This window comes from Acomys russatus, chromosome 7, assembly GCF_903995435.1.
Source record: "Acomys russatus chromosome 7, mAcoRus1.1, whole genome shotgun sequence".
Lineage (NCBI taxonomy): Eukaryota > Metazoa > Chordata > Mammalia > Rodentia > Muridae > Acomys > Acomys russatus.
The window spans coordinates 14,385,912-14,406,261 of record NC_067143.1 but is presented as its reverse complement, the minus strand read 5'-3'; the positions used below and the strand labels follow the sequence as shown (position 1 = coordinate 14,406,261).

Here is a 20,350-nt window from a genome sequence, read left to right as displayed (position 1 = left end):
CAAAACTCTTCTGTCCTGACCAGGAGAGTTCCAATGTGTCCTGCAGTGATCCACAGTTACTGTTGACACTGAATGCATGAGTCCCTTGTTCAGATGACGTAACTCATCATAAACACACATTCTATGTGTGCCCGAGTTTGGTGTCCTATAGGCTAAACCTCTTTAAGCAAGTGATATGGTTCTTCTGTGCCATTCTAAAGATCCAGTGCTAGATGGATCCAAATGTAGATGTTGATAGTATTTGGAGGGGGCGTTGGGGAGGTACGCAGGGTTAGATGAGCTCCTAAGAGTGGGTCCCCAAATAAAATCTGTGGCTGTGGAAGAAGTGTGTCTCGGGCTGGCAAGCCCTCACTGCATGCCAAGATGATGTTGGCCCTGTGCTCTTGGACTTTTCAGCTTCCAGAACAGTAAATAAATAAACTGTTGCTGCTTATAAACCACTCAGTCTTGAATATTCCGGTATACCAGCTTTACCCAGAAAACTTGTCCCAAAACCCCCAAAAAAACATACCTGCTCACTATCTCAAAGGTTCTGCTCAGCACCACGTGTTCGTTTCTTGGATTTAAAGGGACAGTCCAATTGTGAGTGAGCTGCTGCAGAAGCCAAAATGTAAAATTATAGTAAGTCTTTCAGAATAATCACTGTGTAATATAGGGGCACATATTCAGTACAGACACATTTTTTTAAACAAATATCCCCAAGTGACAGTTGATCTAGTCCTTGAATATAGAACTTGTGGGTGAGAAGGCCAACAACAGTGATTTATGAGTAAAATAAATCGCTACAAGTTATTGGAATTACCTGAGTCACGGGCAATCTTTTAGTCCTTTGAGGCAACTTACAAAAAATGTCTCTTTAGAGTGGCATCCTGCCTCCAGCCAGGAGCACAAACCTGTCCCCAGGAAACCCCGAGCTCTCCTGTGTCACAGCAGATTCCTCCCCTAGAGCTGAGCTGGAACGTCTGCTGCTGCAGACAAACTTTCCTGAGCCAGCACAGCAGGGGGCAGGACATCCTGGAGGACCACAGAGAAGACTTCCAGTGGAAGGACAGGAGTCTCCTCCACAGAGGGAAAGAAACGGAACATAGGAGCTCTAAACTAGGCCTCCGCAGCGAGTACCTCAATCACAAGAATGCAGAAATCGTCTGAAAACATTTGGGTGTTTGAAAAAAAAAAACAGTATTTGGAGGAAATGTTCTCTGTGTTGCTGGAGATGGATTTGTATGTAGGCAAAATCCAGTATGTTACACAGAGCCTTCTGGAAAAAGCAAGGAGAGAGAAGCAATACAACTCATTTAACTTGGCTGATAGATATGGATAGCTGAGAAGACACCTAGACTGTACACCTTACTTCTAGTCATCTGTAGCATAGCAGGAAAGCTAAATCAATGACCTTTGACTTAAAGAATATGCAGCTTTCTGACACAGAGATGATGAATGTTTGAGAAGGTAAGGATGCCAACTACTCTGATTTGATTATTATACGTTGTATTCAAGTGTCAAGCCATTGCACTCTAACATGTAAGTATAGACACTTGTTATGCCATTAAAAATTTAATTGTAAAATGTTAAAGGCATCAGGAGGTACTCCCATGGTCTTTGGCATAAAAATCAACAGGCACAAGGTAGACACATCTGCCCCTCACCCCCTGTTCACTGCAGCAGGCAGGGCTCCTTGAGTGGGAAGGGAGTTTCTGTCTTAAGATTATTTTGCAGTCTAGAATGTTGGTTTATACCAGCCATTGACAATGACCATTCTCGATTATAATTAGATGTGTGCCCTGTGGACCACGGTCTGCACAGCAGAAAAATGTAAGGGGTACAGCCTTGCTCATAAACAGGGTTTCCTTCGAATGGTTGGCTTTACAAGGGAAAACTCCAGAGCCCAGGACATATCTTCCAGGCAGGAGTTCCTATGGGTGTCCAGCGAAGGCACTGACTCTGTGACTTGGAGACAAGTGAGGTTCCACAGAGAAGCATCAGCCTTTGATTGCTGCTGCCTGTTCTGCTGCACAGTGGCCCATTTGCAGAGCGGGAGCTGAAGGCATGGCTCTGCACGGGGCCTACAGAGCCAGGACTTGGGAACCTATGTGCACAGCAAGTGCCACAAGCAAGAGGCAGCTGTGGTGCCCAGCTGTGCTCTGTGATGTCAGGTGAGTCACAAACTGACTCGCACTTCATAACAAAAGCTTCTGAAGTCCATAATGTTCCCCCTGTATAAGCTATTCAGGGAAGTTTTATTGCGTGAAGAACTGGCAAGGGCAGCTTGACTGATGACATGGAAAAAGAATTTCAATGACAAAGAGAAAGAGAAGCATCAATGACTTCACTAATAACAGAATTGCCGCCTTTTGACTTCCATCAAATCCATTCAATAAATCCACCCAATTCGTAATGAGATTTTTACAACCCCTTTCAAATAATATGGAAGTAAATAAAACCTGCTGTGGTCGCCGCCGCCGACTGCCCGTTGGGTCTGTCTGGGTCACCATCACCACGACGTGCTCTTCTTTCCCGGAACCACTTGGTCCACCAGCCACTAGGGACCCTGCCAGGTCCACCTGAAGCATTGTAGAGTCCGCATGGCTACTGAGAGTCACAGCTGAGGGTGCATTAAGGTGAACCACCAGAGCAAGGAAGCGACACCCACTATTCCCCAGTCACTCCCACCGCCACACACACACACACACACACACACACACACACACACACACACACACACACACACACCCTCCTAAGAGTCGCAAAGAAACGGGCATCCATCCATTTGCTCCATCCCCTGTACCCTGGCCCACTTATCACTCCAGCTCTGCACTATTACGCATACGACTGGCTCTGTGTTGCCCCATCATGCTTATTGTCTGCTGCTTGAGTTCTGAGCGATATCTACCCAGCACTCAGGACGCTCTTCCTGCTTACACTGTTTACAGCCAACATAAGATTCCCACCACGCAAGTTCAAGGGCCCACAGAAGGCTAGAAACTCTCCGAAATGAGCTAGCTCACACCTGCATCCAGGCCATAGCGTATCAAATTCCCGGTTAGAAGGTGAGAAATCATACAGCGGATTAAAAGCATTCTGAAACTGGGGGAAAAAAACCAACGGTGTCCACAGCAGTGAGAAGGTCAAGCAAGGTCTGTCAGGAAAAGAGGCCCCTCCCACTTCACAGGTCTTCCCACCTTCCCCCTTAGCTCTTACATCCCTGCCTGTGTGCTGTGCAAACACAGGAGCCCATGTTCCTCAGCTGTCTCTTCACTCTCAGACCCTCCCACCTCAGCTCCTAGCAGCACAGAGTGTTTAAGAGCGATAGCGTGCAGGACAGCTAACCCAGGCATTTGACCCAGGTCTCCAAAGACTTCAGGAAGAGCTTGCTTGGTTCAGGATGATGCTCCAGAGGCCATTTCTTTTGCTCAGCCTTCAGCCCCTAGAAATGCAATTGGTTTCTTGAAGGCAGAGTATCTACAGGGTTTCCGCTGAGTGTTGGGCAAAGTCAGTTAATAAGTGGCTCATTTTCTCTTCGAAAAATTTTTTTATTCTTCAGAATACTGTTTTTTAAAACTGTACGAAACACCGTGGTAAAGGAAATATTTGATGAGCCCTGTGATCTGTGTGAAGGCAGTTCCACGCTGCTTGATAATTGGGTGTAGAAAGGATAAACAAAAAAATGGAAGTCACACATGGAGCAGAATTTACTAAGAAACGTCCAAGAGATTTTGTGGCTCTGCCAACCTGAAAGTTTTCTCCGTCCTGGTCTTTCTGCAAGCACTCAGGAGAACTAGATTAAAAGACTGTAACGACCTCGAAGACACCAGAAAGTAGAACAGTGCCACCTAGCGGGAAAGATCAGAAGAGCAGCAAGACCTCCCCACCTCAAGTATTTGCATATTAATCTGTTGAGTAGTGTCCTCTGGTGTAGTCCTTACTCTACCCTTACCTGTGAAGAAATACCTGACAAGAAGAAACTGAAGAGCAGAAAAATTTGCTCTGGCTATCGGTTTGAGAAGATCTAGTCTTTTGTGGTGAGTAAGGCAAGGCACCAGGTGACTCCATTACAATGAGAAAGAACATTCTGGAAGAGAGTCTGGGGCCAATAAGGCCAGGCTTTAACCCTTAAGACCCACCCATTCCACTGAGCCGCTTCCTGCAGTAGGCCACGCCTCCCAAAGATCTCACAACCTCCCAAACCAGCACATGAGTCTTTAAGGGGTCTAAAGGCATTAGTGGGGAGGTGACTAGGCCTTCAATCTCAGACTGGACCACACACCACCAGCCCCCAAACGCCCAGGCCTCTGAGTTCCACTTGGTCTTGCAAGTAGACTTCTCAACTTTCCCAATTATAAGAGCTAATCCTTTTTTAAATTTTATTTTATTAATTTATTCTTATTACATCTCAGTGGTTATCTCATCCCTTGTATCCTCCCATTCCTCCCTCCCCCCATTTTCCCCTTACTCCCTTCCCCTATGACTGTGACTGAGGGAGACTTCCTCCCTCTGTATATGCTCATAGGGTATCAAGTCTCTTCTTGGTAGCCTGCTATCCTTCCTCTGAGTGCCACCAGGTCTCCCCCTCCAGGGGACATGGTCAAATGTGAGGCACCATAGTACGTGAGAAAGTCATATCACACTCTCCACTCAACTGTGGAGAATATACTGACCATTGGCTAGATCTGGGAAGGGGTTTAAAGTTTACCTCCTGTATTGTCCTTGGCTGGTGCCTTAGTTTGAGCGGGACCCCTGGGCCCAAATCTGCCTATCATAATGTTCTTCTTGTAGGTTTCTAGGATCCTCTGGATCCTTCTATTTTGCTATTCTCCCATGCTTCTCTCATCTAGAGTCCCAATAGGATGTCCTCCCGTGTGTCCCAGTTTCCTGGTAAATGAATACTTTCTTGGGACATGCCCCTTGGGCTAGTATGCAGATATAAGTGAGTGTATACCATTTGAGTCTTTCTGCTTCTGGGTTAACTCACTCATTATGATCATTTCTAGTTCAATCCATTTGTCCACAAATTTTGGAAACTCCTTGTTTTTAATAGCTGAGCAGTATTCCATAGTGTAAATGTGCCACAGTTTCTTTATCCATTCTTCTACTGAGGGACACTTAGGCTGTTTCCATGTTCTGGCTATTATGAATAAGGCTGCTATGAACATGGTTGAGCAAATTTTCTTGTTGTGTGCTGGAGCATCTTCTGGGTATATTCCAAGGAGTGGAATAGCTGGATCTTGCCGAAGCCTTATTCCCAGTTTTCTGAGATAGCACCAGATAGATTTCCAAAGTGGCTGTACTAGTTTGCATTCCCACCAGCAATGAAGGAGTGTTCCTCTGAGAGCTAATCCTTAAAATAAACATGTATATATATATGAATATGAATGCATATGAATATGTATATATGTGGTAGATTTTTTCTACCTGTGTTTTGTTAGTCTAATTAATGGGGTTTCGTTTAGAGACCCTAAAATGGCAGTAGGGGAGGTTTTTTTCCTTTCTTCTACTTTTTTCTCTACATTCCCTGACTGCTCTCACCACAGCTCATGGTGTGACGAGGGATGGAGAAGAGCATTGGAAGAGAGAGGGAGGAAAAGAAAGGGTGAGGTGTTGAGAAAAGAAGGGAAGTGGAGGGCGGGGAAGAGGGAGGACAGAACTAGTAACCTACAGATAGAGAGTCGCTGGCCTCTGCTGGTTTTCATAATGACTTGGAGCCTTGCCTCCCTCCCCATAACAAGCACAGCCAACAATTCAGGGACAAAGAACTTCAGGTGCCTGCAATTACAGGTTTCTAAAATAAACTCTGCAATTACTGAACTGACACAGCTTGGCTGCTACAAGGAGATGCAGATGTTTGCAAGGAGACATAGTCTTGCTATTTCCCAACTGGGGCCAAGTGGCTCTTTATCCAAGAGCCTTTCCTGTAGCGCAGCACAGGTCTCTAGCCTCAGCTCCAGCCAGGAAGGCTAGCACAGGTCAAGAAAGGAGGACACCTAGGCTCTGCTTAATTGTCTTTCTTCTAAGAACTGCCGTCAAAGGTTGGAACCTCATTCCAACACACACACACACACACACACACACACACACACACACACACACACACGCACACACACACAACTTTGTCTGTTTCTTTGTTTTAATATTCTAAGACAGGGTCTGACTATGTAGCAGATTTTTGTCTTGAAGTTATAATCCTCCTGCCTCAGCTTCCCAAGTAGTAAGGTCACAGTCATGCCTCACCAATGTCCTAGACCTGAAGGAAAAATATTAATTAAAAATGACAATGAGCACGCTTCTGTCTGTCAGTTCAGGCAAAAGGATCCTGGCTAACAGCTATTTACTGAGCCCTGTCCCCTTATCAGAAAGAACATAATTCTGCCAGGCAGGCTCAATAACCTTGAGTAACAGCTGCCCCAACCACCTCTCTGCTCTGCACGTCCCCCATTTGTTCAAAATGACCAGAACTTATAGTTTTTTGCCTCTGTAAAAATGCTTAATTGATTTAAGTGTAACTTGGGGACAGGAACCTAAAAGCAACTTCCACATGAAAGTGTATGTAAAAACGCGACATGACTGCTCAAACCTATATAAGATGTGGAAGATATGTGTTCAGGGTAAAGGCTTCTTGAGCTAAGGTCTATAGTAGGCCACTCGCTAAAAAGATAGTTTTCTTGTATCTCCATGCTTGGATTATTTTTGCTGGGTCTGTTATTTCAGCCCCTTCCTCAATTCTAGCAGAACTCCACCCTGAAGAACATCTGAGTACATCTTCTACAGCACACAAACTCCAAGTTGGCTCCCACCACCCCACTAGGCTAGGGCCCAGGAGGGCCACAAGCCAGCAACTTTCACAAGCCCTCACTATGCATTTAGAGCATAGTGTCTTCAGAGAGGTGCCTTGGATATCTGTGGTGACATTGGACTTGTTCTAAAGAACTCAATGAAGCAAGAACCAACTTCCCATGAAATGATAATAGTCCTAAATTCTCCAAGCACTCCTGCCCTGTAGCCTGGCTGCTCCCATCCCTCACATCTCTTTCTTCCTCTTCCTTCATCCAAATGTGCAAGAAGCCAGGAAATAGGAAATGTAGCTCCCTGCCGCCTGTGTAACCAAAATAACATGGACTACTGGGCAAGGCAGGCTGCGGGCCCCTTGGTAGACACTAACACACATGACTGCCTATGGCTTTGTGATGCATCACAATGGGGAGGTATCTATTCTCTCCTAACCTGCTATGATTGTGAGGGATACCTATGTGACCAGGGTTTTGCTGTTTATGCTCAAAGGATGTCCCAGCACAGCACTGTGTCCTGCTAACTCCTGACGCCTCGCCTCCCTCCGTGAGTCTCACTGAAGACATGACCCAGCAATTCTGCAGCCCTCAGAGGGTTTAAGCCATCTGCTACAAAGTCACCCAGTGGTAGGGAGAGCAGCGTGCAAGTCCTAGGGCCAAGATGAAGCCAGTGCTGTAAGAAGAAAAACAGCAACAAAAAGAGAAAGAAGCCAGGAGACATCAGGGGAAAGAAAGCCTTAGATTTTTTTCACCCAAGGAATTGGGAGGGTGGGGGTGGGCCACTCTGCTCAAATCCTAGATCTTTGGTAATCTCACAGGGACCTGCTTCTTCAATGGAAACTCAGACATCCCTGTCCCATAATGAAGAAGTACAAAGCTGTGAGTGAGCAAAGGCTCAGTCAGACATCAGAGACACCCTGTAGTGAAACTCGGGATTGCTGAGAGAGACTCCTTCACAAGGACTTGAAAAATAAGCCATACAGATGACAAGTAGGAAAATTACCCAATTTTCTAAAGTGTGAATATAATAAATATTGGAATTTAGCTCTCTAAGTGCTAAATTCTTTCTTTCTTTTTTTAATGAGAATTTTCAGAAAAACAACCCCTGTTTTTAAAATCTCATTTAGAATAGCATTTTTAAAATGCCTAGGAATAAACCTAACCAAGGAGGCAAAATACCTTTGCTATGAAAATTTTTAAAATGCTAAATAAATAAATAAATAAATAAATAAATATCCTTAAAAAATGGAAAGACCCCTGGGGCTCATAGACTGGCAAAAATTAATATGAAAAAATGACTATATTACTAAAAGCAATCTGCAGATTCATGCAATCCTCATCAGAAACTCAGTGACATTCTTCAAAGAACTAGTAAGGAAAAAAAAGCTCAATTTTCATATGAAACACAAGAGATTCTGAGTGCCAAAAATTACACTGAGCAGAAAAAAGCAATGCGGAAGGTGGCATTGCAAAACCTGAACTCAAACCATACTACAGAGCGGGGTAAGGTGGTAACAAAAAGTGTATGCTGTTGTCACACACACACATACACATGCACACGCACACAAATGTAATAAGCCTGGGTGCCATTCTTCTAGGCCCTTGTGAATCTCAGTTAGCAACAAGGTTTCTCCCATGTATTGGACAATGCTTCTTGTACCTTTACCATGGCTATGTTAACTTGCTGGTAAGCTTGCTAAGGATAATGTATTGTTTATCAGCCCCTTCATAGCAACAGGAGCAAGGCCTATGAGACTAGAGTCCCCAGGGTCAAGTTCTATAGAGCCTGCCCTCCTGTGAGGAAACAGCTCCAGATCTACAGAATCATATATGAGGCTCCATAAATTGAGAGTGGATATGGGACTACACTGGGGTCCTTCAGCCATGTGCTCACTCTCCCAGTCATTCCATTCTCCCAAGCAGACAAACCTACTGTCTCTTCCTCAAAAAACTAATTGCAAATCTCTTGAACATAAATCTAAAAACTGATAGAGATGCAATATTTTATCTTACTTCCATGGTTTCTCAAAATCTCCCCCTATAACACCAATATATAACTGCCTGGCTCTAGATTCTACTTGTCTCACATTTTACACCCAGCACTTAGAATCCTGCCCATCCACCTCATTTTTCTTTTTTCTTTTATTTACAAGATTTTCTCAGCATCTTTCCCTTGTCTAACTATTCAAGTTCCCCATAGTTAGGAACCCCTATTCTATGGCACCACTCACCATACCCTGCATGGTCCTGGAAACTGACTGGGGCAGATCAGGAATAAAGAAAGGACAGACACACATACAGAAAAGTTGGGATTGGGTGAGTTGTGCTGTAGAGAAATTGTAAGCCAGCAACATGGATGCTCTGGCAAGGAATCACATATTAAGACCTTCTAAGTCTATGTGATCTGGCCAGAATGCAGACACACCCTGGATTCAAGTGTACCCTGGCTAGAATATACATAGGCCCTTAGTACACACTTTTAATCCCAACCAATGAAGGTAAAGTTAGTGTGTACTAAGGTAAGAGCCTGTCTACTCAATGACCACTGGGTCAGGGAAGAAATAAAGAAAGAAATTAAAGACTTTCTAGAATTCAATAAAAAATGAAGGCACAACATACCCAAACTTATGGGACACAATGAAGGCAGTAGTACTAAGGGGAAAGTTCATAGCACAAAGTGACTTCATAAAGAAATTATCAAGTTTTCATACTAGCAACTTAAAAGCACACCTGAAAGCTCTAGAACAAAAAGAAACAAACACACCCAAGAGGAGTAGATGGCAAAAAATAATCAAACTCAGGGATGAAATCAATAAATTAGAAACAAAAAGAACAGTACAAAGAATCAACAAATCTAAGTGATGGCTCTTTGAGAAAATCAACAAGACAGAAAAACTAACCAGAAGGCAGAAAGACAGTATCCAAATTAGCAAAATCAGAAATGAAAAGGGGGACATAACAACAGACACTAGGGAAATATAAAGAATCATTAGGTCTTATTTCAAAACCCAATACCCCACAAAATTGGAAAATCTGAACAAAATGGAAATTTCTCTTTATTTTTACCACTTACCAAAATTAAATTAAGGTCAGGTAAACAATTTAAATAGACCTGCAACCCCTAAGGAAATAGAAATATTCATTAAAATTCTCCCAACAACAACAAAAAAAAGCCCAGAACCATACAGTTTTATCCCAGAATTAGATTTCAAAGAAAAACTAATAACAATAATCCTCCCACAGAGGATAGAAACAGAAAGAACATTGCCAAACTCATTGTATGAGGCCACAGTCTCCCTGATAACTAAATCACACAAAAACTCAACAAAGAAAGAGAATTTCAGACCAGTCTCCCTTATGAACATTAATGCAAAATACTCAATAAAATACTCACAAACCAAACCCAAGAACACATCAGAAACATCACCCACAAAGTTCATCCCATGGATGCAGGGATGGTTCAACATTTGAAAATCCATCAATATAATTCACCATATAAACAAACTGAAAGAAAAACTACACGATCATCTCATTGGATGCTAAAAAGCTTTTTGACAAAATCCAACACCCTTTCATGTTAAAAGTCTTGGAGATATAAAGCCATTCCAAATACAATAAATACAATATACAACAAGCCTATAACCAACATCAAATTTAATGGAATGAAAGCAATTCCACTAAAATCAGGAACAAGACAAGGTTTCTCATCCCCCCTGTATCTATTAGATGTAGTACTTGAAGTCCTTGTTAGAGCAACAAGACAACTAAAGGGATCAAGCGGGGACAAATTGGAAAGGAAGAAATCAAAGTATCAGTATCCACAGATAATACAATAGTATACATAAGTGACCCCAAAAATTCTACCAGAGAACTCCTACAGCTGAAAAACACCATCAGCAAAGTGACTGAATACAAAATTAACTCAAAACAAAAGAAAAATAAGTAGCCCTCCTTTATACAAGCAATAAGCATGTTGAGAAAGATATCAGGGAAATAATACCCTTTACAGTAGCCACAAATAATATACAATATTTTGGTGTACTTTTAACTAAGCAAGTAAAAGATTTGTATGACAAATCTGAAGAAGAAAACTGAAGAAGATACAAGAAAATGGAAAGATCTCCCATGCTCATGAATCAATAGAATTAACATAGTAAAAATAGTCATCTTACCAAAAGCAATCTACAGATTCAATAAAATTCCCATCAAAATACCAACACAATCCTTTACAGACCTAGAAAGAGAAATCCTCAACTTTATATGGAAAAATTAAAAACCCAGGATAGCTAAAATAATTCAGAATAATAAAAGAACTTCAGGTAGAATCACCATCCCTGGTTTCAAGATATACTGCATACAAAGCATTAGTAATAAAAAAAAAAAAAAACCACATGGTAGTGACATAAAAACAGACAGGTTGATCAACAGAATTGAATCAAAGTACCAGAAATAGCCCCACACACCTACAGACACTTGATTTTTGACAAAGAAGCCAAAACCATACAACGGGCAAAAGGAAGCATCTATAACAAATGGTGCTAGTATGTCTGCATGTAGAAGAATATAGATAGATCCATATTTATCACTCTACGCAAAACACAAGTCCAAGAGGATCAAAGACCTCAATATAAAACCAGATACACTAAATCTAATAGAAGAGAAAGTGAGGACAAGCCTTGAACACATTGGTACAGGAGACAACTTTCTGAACAGAACACAACAGCTCAGAAAAAAGATCAGCAGTTAATAAATGGGATCTTATGAAATTTAAAAGCTTCTGAAAGGCAAAAGACACTGTCAATAGGACAAAACAGCAGGCTACAGAATGGAAAAGATATTCACCAACCCTACATCTGACAGAGGGCTAATATTCCAAATATATAAAGAACTCAAGACACTAACCACCATCATATCAAATAACCCAGTTTAACAATGGGATACAGAGATAAACAGAGAATTCTCAACTTAGAAATATTGAATGGCCAAGAAGCACTTAAATAAGTATTCAATGTTTTTAGTCATCAGGTAAATGCAAATGAAAACAACTCTGAGATTCCATTTTATACCTATCAGAATGGCTAAGATTAAAAACTCAAGTAACAGCACATGCTGTCAAGGATATGGAGCAAGGGGAACACTCCTCCATTGCTGGTGGAAGTGCAAACTTATACATCTTTTATGGAAATCAATCTGGAACTTTTTCAGAAAACTGGGGAGAGATATACCTCGAGACCCAGCAATAACACTCCTGGGCATATTCCTAAAAGATGTTCCACCATACTACAAGGACAGTTGCTCAACTATATTCATAACAGCTTTATTCACAAAAGCCAAAAATTGGAAACAACTGAAGAATGGATAAAGAAAAGATGGTACATTTACACCATTAAATACTAGTCAGCTATTAAAAACAAAGACATCATGCAATGTGCAGGTAAATTGATGGAACTATAAAATATCATCCTGAGTGAGCTAACCAAGACCCAGAAAGACATGCATGATATGTACTGACTTACAAGAGGATACTAGGTATACAGTACAGGATAACCATGGTACAATCCATAGACCAAAGAAGCCAAGGAGGACACAAGAGAGGATTCTTGAATCTCACTCAGAAGAGGAAATAAAAGAGGCATTTGAAGTAGTTTGGGGGAGAGGGGGAACTAGGTTGGAGAGAGGATGGTAAGGAGGGAGAGGGAGAGTAAGGAGGGTGGGGAGTCAGGTGTAAGGAGAGTGGAGGTAAAGAGGAAGATTAGGAGAAAGAATGGAAATCAGGGAGGGACATCTCTGGGACAAGGAAGGCTCCCAGGAGTCTATGGGGGTGACCCTAGATGAGACTTCTAGAAGTGGGGGTTAAGGAGCCTGAAGTTGCCATACCCTGTAGTCAGATGAGACTTCTAGTAGAGGGAGGGGGATATCAACTCACATATAAAACCTTTGACCCAAAATATCTCCTGCCTACAAGAAGTATAGAGATTAAGACGGAGTAGAGATTGAGAGAATGGCCAACCAATGAGTGGCCCAACTTGGTACCCACCCCATGAAAGAAAGCCAACCCCTGTCACTATTGATGACACTTTCCTATGCTTACAGGCAGGAGCCTAGCATAATTGTCTTCTAAGCAGCCTCATTCAGCAGCTGACAGAACAGATGCAGAGACCCACAACCATACAATGGGCAAGGCATGAAGACTACTGTGGAAGAATGGGAGGAAGGACTGAGGGAGCAGGAGGAGTCAAGGACACCACAAAAAGACCTACAGAATAAACTAACCTGAGCCCATGGGGACACACAGAGACTGACCCATCAACCAAAGAGCATGCATAGGCTAGACCTAGGCCCCCTACACATACATAGCAGATTTGCAGCTTGATCAACATATAGGTCCCCTAACAACAGGAATAGGCGCTATCTCTGACCCTGTTGCCTGCCTCTGGACCTTTTGCCCTAGCTGGACTGCTTTGTCAGGCCTCAGTGGGAGAGGATATGCTTAGTCCTATATGACTTGAGGTGCCAGTGTGGGTTGGTACCCCTGGGGCCCTCCCCTTCTCTGGAAGAAAGAGGTGAATCAGGGAGGGGTGTGAGGGTGGGACTAGGAGGAGAGGGGAGAGGGAGCTGGAATCAGGCTGTAAAGTGATTTTTTTTTAAGATGTCATTGTATATGGCCATTTTTAAAGTAGATTTGTATTATTTCATGTAAAAATGCAATATGTCAACCTCTTTTTACAAAAAAATAATTAAAATACTTAGATTTTTTAAAGAGAGAGAGCAGTGCAGGAAAGTGAGAAGAGGCAGTTTTACTGGGATACCTATACAGAGATACGCTGACAATAGAACAAGCTAGACACAAGTGAAGACAGACAATAAGGAGCCAGAAGATTACAACAGATTGCTTGAGTTCATCTGAAGCCAAGAAGAGCCATTCAGTCAAAAGCTGAGAGAAGCCAGTTTGAATCAGTTAGCTTAGAGAGGCAATTTGAGCCAGAACAGCTGAGTTGAACCAGCCAGCCAGAGTTCAAAAAGTACTAGAAAGGGTGAACTTATTCGGTAGTAAACCTCCAAGAGAACAATTACATCTGGTGAATAAAAGTTAGTTTTACACTGTGCTCACTCAAACAGAAAGCACCAACTGTACAACACAGAAACTTAGCACATTTATTATGTATGGCACAAACTTAGCTAGTCTCAGTGGGAGCTCTCTGTAGGGGAACAGTCTTAAGTTTCAGTCATGTGCAAGGATGAAGTTGCTACGCCTTACACACACTGTCAATATCTGCACATTTATCCCATGGTCTGAAGTATTGCAGTCTTTGACATGGCCGTGTTCAAGTCAGACAATACACATTCACTCCAGGCTTCCAGTGCTTCCCATACCAACTGACTTCTGACTAGGTTTACATCAACCCTCTAAGAGGTGATGATGTGCTCTGTCTATGCTCTTAAAAACTATGGAACTACTTCTGCAGACCAGACTAGCATGGTGGCACACTCCTTTAATCCCAGTACTCGGGAGGCAGATACAGGTGGATCTCTGTGAGTTCGAGGCCAGCCTGGTCAGCAAAGTGAGTCCAGGACATCCAGGACTGTTACAAAGGGGAACCCTGTCTCTCTCTCTCTCTCTCTCTCTCTCTCTCTCTCTCTCTCTCTCTCTCTCTCTCTCTCTCTCTCACAGACACACACACACACACACACACACACACACACACACTGGACACACACACAATGGAACTCAGTATCCAACTATCCTAAGTGATAGTTTTCAACAGAAGATTCCAAGGCAGGAGAAAATGAAGGGACAAAACCAGCAGCTGAACAGAAGATACAGTCAGAGGTAAGAACCAGAACTTGGAGCCATATTGATAGGAATCACTTGTACTGAAATGCTAGACGGAAGGTGAGACAGGGCCACAGAACATGACACTAGACCTCTAGGAACCCTGGGCAGCCTTGCCTACCAGGTACATCTTGACGAAACAGTACATGTAGTAGGAATGCTGACTGACAGGCTGTGCTTGGCCCTCTTTGACAAGTGTGATAGTTTCTGAATGACTTCGCCTTGCAAATTTTAGCCATGGGTAAAGTGCTACCCTATGCATACTTTGGATACAGTAGTTTTCCAGTGGTGACACGGCCAGTAGCTGCCAGAACTTTCCTTGATCTGGATACAGGCTGAAGAAAATCTGTAACCATTAAAAACATTTAATTATATATTTACATTATAAAAACCATAAGATTTATATAATTTTGACTACTGTTAGAAATAGAGGTGTGATTGATGCATCCAAGTTTCACCAGCTTGCCCTAATAGCATTAGGAAGTAAAGATATTTTTATCCATCCATTCTATGTTAGCTGCAATGAGCCTTGATTATTGATGTTTTCCAATTTTAAGGATTCGTACTTCCAAATTATGTTTCGACAGTTTCTAAATACCTAGTCACAAATTAAACTGTCAAAGAGTGTATGCGTGAGTCATTTTCCATTGACCATTATAACGGGTTGTGGAAATTACAAAGAACATTATTAATTAAATTAAAGAGATTAAAGAAATTAATGATAAGATGCCATACTACAGATGTTCAAAACAATTTCTCAAATTCTTTCAGATATGTCTACAAGTTTGTTTGTTTGTTTGTTTGTTTGTTTGTTTTTTAAAGTCCATTTCCCAAATAAAAAGGCCTAAAGTCTAACGACTGAACTCAAGGTGTCTTTTGGGCCTGAGGAAAAGCTCGTGAACCCTGACCCCCACCTTTGACGTCACAGATCGCAGCAACCCTTCCGTCTCTGCTTAGCAAAAGCTTCAGAACCACACGACTAGGTGAGTAGAAACAAAGGAAACCTTTGGGCAAAACATAGTTAAACTATGAGATTTCTAGAGTTCAGGATGGTTATTCCAGTTTGATCATGTGAGTGTGCCTGATTCTGAACCCTCCCTCACAGACCTTGGGAGCTGACTGTACTCTGTTCAGGCAGAAGTAAGAGAGGCGCCATTTTGCAGAAACATGTTACAGAAAGACACAGACTCCTGCCTACACCCAGAAGCCCAAGCAGCGCTGCTAGGCGCAGGCTTTCCTCAGCACCGCTTAGCCTGCCATGCCCACGCACACTCTGTCTCCTACAGAGAAGCAGCACTCAGGTAATCAGTACTAGGGCACGGTCCCAGGCCTCAGGCCTCTCTGCTGTCCATCCCAAAACACGGAAGGGCCCCAATATCCACACTGGCCCAATAGGTCTGATGACATTGGTACTCACAGAACACACCACCACGAAGACAAACAACCCTGTGATCTTCACCCACCGCACACAGCACCTGCAAGAGAAAAAGGAGGTGCTGAGCACAGCACAGCGCAGCAGCAGCCTCTGTTTGGTATGTGACAGCTTGTCATTATTTGGGTCACTTGTGAAGTTCCTTATATATTATAAAATCATTCTGGAAATGTGAAAATGGTAAAACTTCATTTTGCATCCTCTTAGACTTAATGAATTTGACAAATAATCATTTGACACTTCTGAATTCTGTTTCAACAGCTCCTGCTTAAGGTGGAATCTAAATGGAATTTGTTTTTAAAGTATGAAGTATAATTGAAGTATCCTAGGTAATTCTTTTACATAACTGACATACAGAAGAACTGACAATTCAGAATAAAACGTTTCTTGCAAATGTCTTTGCTGTTCATGCCTGGCCCTATCTAGACTTATTGTTAGCCACCCGACAGGTGCTCAGGGTAATAATATATGCGTACAGAAAGCTGCTGCCCATTCAGATGACTAAACATGACCCTAACACTGTTTTCTGCTACAGTTAAGGCCTTCCAGAAAAACCTATAAGGAAGCAGACACTCTCACAAAGCACAAACAGACAAACTAAAAATAACAATCATTTTATTCAGTGGACAGCGGTTGTCGGGGGGAGCGGAGACTGCCTCTAACATGAACTCTGGTGCCCCTGATTTGATCACTGGGCCTTGGTAGGGAGGCCTGGCTGGCACACAGAGTAAGGGGAAGCAGGCTATCCGGATGAGCCTGTGGTCATATGTTGGGGGAAGAAATTCCCTTCTGTCAGAGATCTAGGGGAAGGGAATAGGGCAGAAGAGGGAGGGAGGGTGGGAATGGGAAGACACAAGCAAGGGGATAAGAATCTGGGTGTAATCTGAATAAATTATAATAAATTAAAATTTTAAAAATTAAAAAAAAAACAGTTTACTATAGCTCCAGCTGGATGGAATAAAAACTCTATATTGGCTATAAACTGAGTGACCATCTCCGGTGGGCTGCCAGTAACAAAGTGCCATGCTGAAGAAGAGCCTCCAGCCCAGAGACATTTGTAAGATGAGTCTTGTTTGATCCAAAGGTTACTATTGTTCCCCGACTGAAGCCCTTGCTTCTTGGGAAACTGCTTTGTAAATTGCCTAGTGTCTTCCTTACACATTGCTAAATAGTAAGCTATTCTTCACTCATTTTTTTCTTCTTTTTTTTTTTTTTTTTTTTCTTTCTTTCAAATACAGGATTTCTCGGTGTAGCCTTTGGCTGTCCTGGACTCATTTTTGTAGACCAGGCTGGCCTCGAACTCACAGAGATCCACCTGCCTCTACCTCCCTGAGTGCTGGGATTACAAAATGTGCACCACCAAGCCTTGCTTTCTTCACTCTTTTATCTCCCCTCTGTCTTTATCACTAAGAGATGAGCCTATTGCATTGAACTGCCTTGTTACACAGAGCACTTCAATAAATGTCCCATGAATCACTTAGATCACCTCACTGTGGCACACTGGATGCCATGACAGCCTCTGAAACTACCACCCAGGCAGCTGTGGAAACAATGCCAGGGTTTAACCCTTGCCTCCAACGACCCATGTAGCCAGATCTCCAAACAGAATATCATAATTTGTGTAATTTCAGAACAGATCCGTGAGCCAAACATCTTTTATGCCTACAAGGAGAATTGAGAGCTGCCATAGTGAAGGAGCTGCCGATGGTTAGGAGACAGGTTAGAGAGAGTTCATGATCAAGATGAAAGGATCCCAGCAGATGCCATTCCACATTAATTGTCACATCTGTTTGGAGAACCAATAGGATGACTTGGTAATGACATGGCAGGTGGGCCAGCCTCTATGAGCATAGATAAATACGGATGAAGCCTAAAACTGAACACATCAACCTTCCCAGTGTCTTCAGGAAAGACCAATCCACAAACAGAATGACACCAGTACTAGGCCGTCTCACAGCACCTTTACACTCATCTTGGCCACACACACGCCATCTTTGTGTAAGCCCATAGAAGGCAATGGAGTGAAGGGATGTCATGTCACAGGAGACAATGGCACAGCCACATGGAGTGTGTCTGTCATAGACACCCAGCCACTTCAAGTCTTAAGTTGAGGACTACTGGCTTTAGCTCTCAAATCTTGATCTTTCCTTGGAGATGGGCTTTCAAACACTCCGACCTAAGAAGAACTTTCTCCAAATAAGTATATGTGAAGAAGGAAGCATATAAATTAGGTAAAATGAGAACACTCTGTGGGCATCTCCAGAGGCCAGAACATCCTCCTCCCACACACATCCTCCATGCAAGCCTAGAAGCCTAAGGCTCCCAGTTCTTACCACACAGGAGGACACCGAATTCTGCAAAACAGTAAATTTAAAAACGCCACAGGGATCCCTAAACCCAATTACTCTATCTGTCAAGAAGATGCCAGCTTTATAAGTGGGAATGAATGAAGAGATGTAAGTGGGTTTTTCATCAGGGTTCCTCGTGACTTGGTCAGTACCCTGCTGTTTTTGCAGGGCTGACCTCTGTGTTTCCTATGGCCTAGGGAAAGAATAGCCAGGCTAAAAAGTATAACTTCTTTCTCCTTTAAAACTTAGACTTTTGAAAGACTGAGGCATGGGCCAATTCTCTGCTGCCAGCACTGTCTCTCCATCCACCTACCCAAGCTTGGACACCTGGACTCGGAGGTGGACACTGCTTGCAAGATCCTCTTTCTCTGAGGAGCCCAGTGCAGACAAATCCTCAACCTCTTTACCCAGCATGCATTTTTGCTCCCAAGCAGCAAGGCCATTTTCCCACGAATCTTCAGTAGCTATGAACTCTGGGTCATGAACAGACGTGAACTGTGACCTAGAAAGAACCAAAAAAAAAAAAAAAAAAAAAAAAACCTGTGTTTATATATCCTAAAATGGCATCTTCTTCAAAACCAAGGTTTCTTCTCAGCTGTGAGGTAGAAAATGTGATGACGTCAATGCTGGTCTTTGAAAGAAGTTGCAGTACTTCTTCCTTAAGTTGCTTTCCCAAGCATTTTGTCACAGCAATGAGATAGGACCAAAGACATCATGCCATTGTCTTGTACTTCTGGCAATGTGTCTTTCTTGAGGACGGTCAACTCAAATGTTGTAGGGCCATGCAGTCTTCAGAATGAATAGCAGCCCTGCAGGAAATGGGGTTTATTTATCTGATGTGTTCATACAGCTGCTTCTGGCTCAGAACAGTCCGTGCTCCTCTCACTGTGTCCTTCTCATGGAATGCCCACGGGCCATCACTCTCTAGCTAGACCTGTTCCATGGGCCCTGCAACAGAGTCCTTTGTGTTCACTTCCCACTTCCGTGGGCTTGTCCCACGATAGGCTGAACAAACAGAACCTACCTGTTTTCCCACATAGCAGCATGAAAAAGGATGAACAATGTCAATGCCACTTCCCAAGGGTTCGAGGCTGGGGTCTATTTTTACACGTGGGACTTTTACCAAACTTGTATGTGGACACCTCTATCTCTTGCGATTGGATGCTTGGGATCCTTCACCCAACTCTCGAAAGGTTGTACCAAAGTGAGAGCCTTGGTACTAATTCATAGAACGAGCATGTGGTGACAATCTTAAGAGTAACCACAGCTGAGATTTGTTGTCATGTGGCCATTTGGTTGGACATTGTGATTCTCAACACTTATCCCAGTTTTAAAGGCTTTTTCACATGAAAAAGTCATCTTATTCCTAAAGAAAAACCCAGAGTTGGAAGTTAGGTTGGTTTAACCACAATGCAATGGCCAAGAGAAGTGATTTTGCAAATAGTTGTTTTTTTTTTTTAACTGATCTTATGACTGGAAATTGTCCATGTGTGAAAAATAGTATCACCTTCCTTGTAATTGTTGGGGGGGCCAGACACACAGGAGCTAAGAAATTACTTTCTTTGAGAAGCACATCTGTACTGTATACAGCAGTGTTATGCACTAGAGCTTTCTGAGGAGTAGAAATGGATTTGACCCTTCTGCTCCAGAGACTTGATTTGCACCAACACAGCTGGAGAGGTGAAGCTGAGCCACCACATGTGGTGAGTGACTACCACGTTAGTTCAGGTGCGGAGCACTTGCCAACCCCATGCCATTGTCCTCAGTGCTCTGAAATGACACAGATCCTTCTGTAAAAGCAATGAAGAGTTTCATGATAATCTACTACTCAATTGAAATTGTAACTGAGGAAAAGTAGTAAAAAGTAGACAAACTATATCCCAACCACCAATATCTTTTTAAAAGTTTTTATTTTATTTACAAATTTTTTGAGCTTCTATACATGTATACAATGTAT

At 42.7% G+C, this 20,350-nt stretch overlaps 1 protein-coding gene across 2 annotated transcripts in view; it reads right to left on the bottom strand.

Moving 5' to 3' along the window:
• Oca2 (OCA2 melanosomal transmembrane protein) overlaps positions 1 to 20,350 on the bottom strand; it is a 274,814-nt gene that overhangs the window by 233,686 nt on the left and 20,778 nt on the right. For both annotated transcript variants that reach the window (XM_051148641.1, XM_051148640.1), the window contains 5 exons: positions 18,707 to 18,895; positions 16,031 to 16,088; positions 14,887 to 14,959; positions 2,442 to 2,602; positions 512 to 591 (listed from right to left, as the gene is read on the bottom strand). In XM_051148641.1, the coding sequence (XP_051004598.1) occupies positions 512 to 591; positions 2,442 to 2,602; positions 14,887 to 14,959; positions 16,031 to 16,088; positions 18,707 to 18,895 (561 nt within the window). The remainder of the gene's footprint in view (positions 1 to 511; positions 592 to 2,441; positions 2,603 to 14,886; positions 14,960 to 16,030; positions 16,089 to 18,706; positions 18,896 to 20,350) is intronic.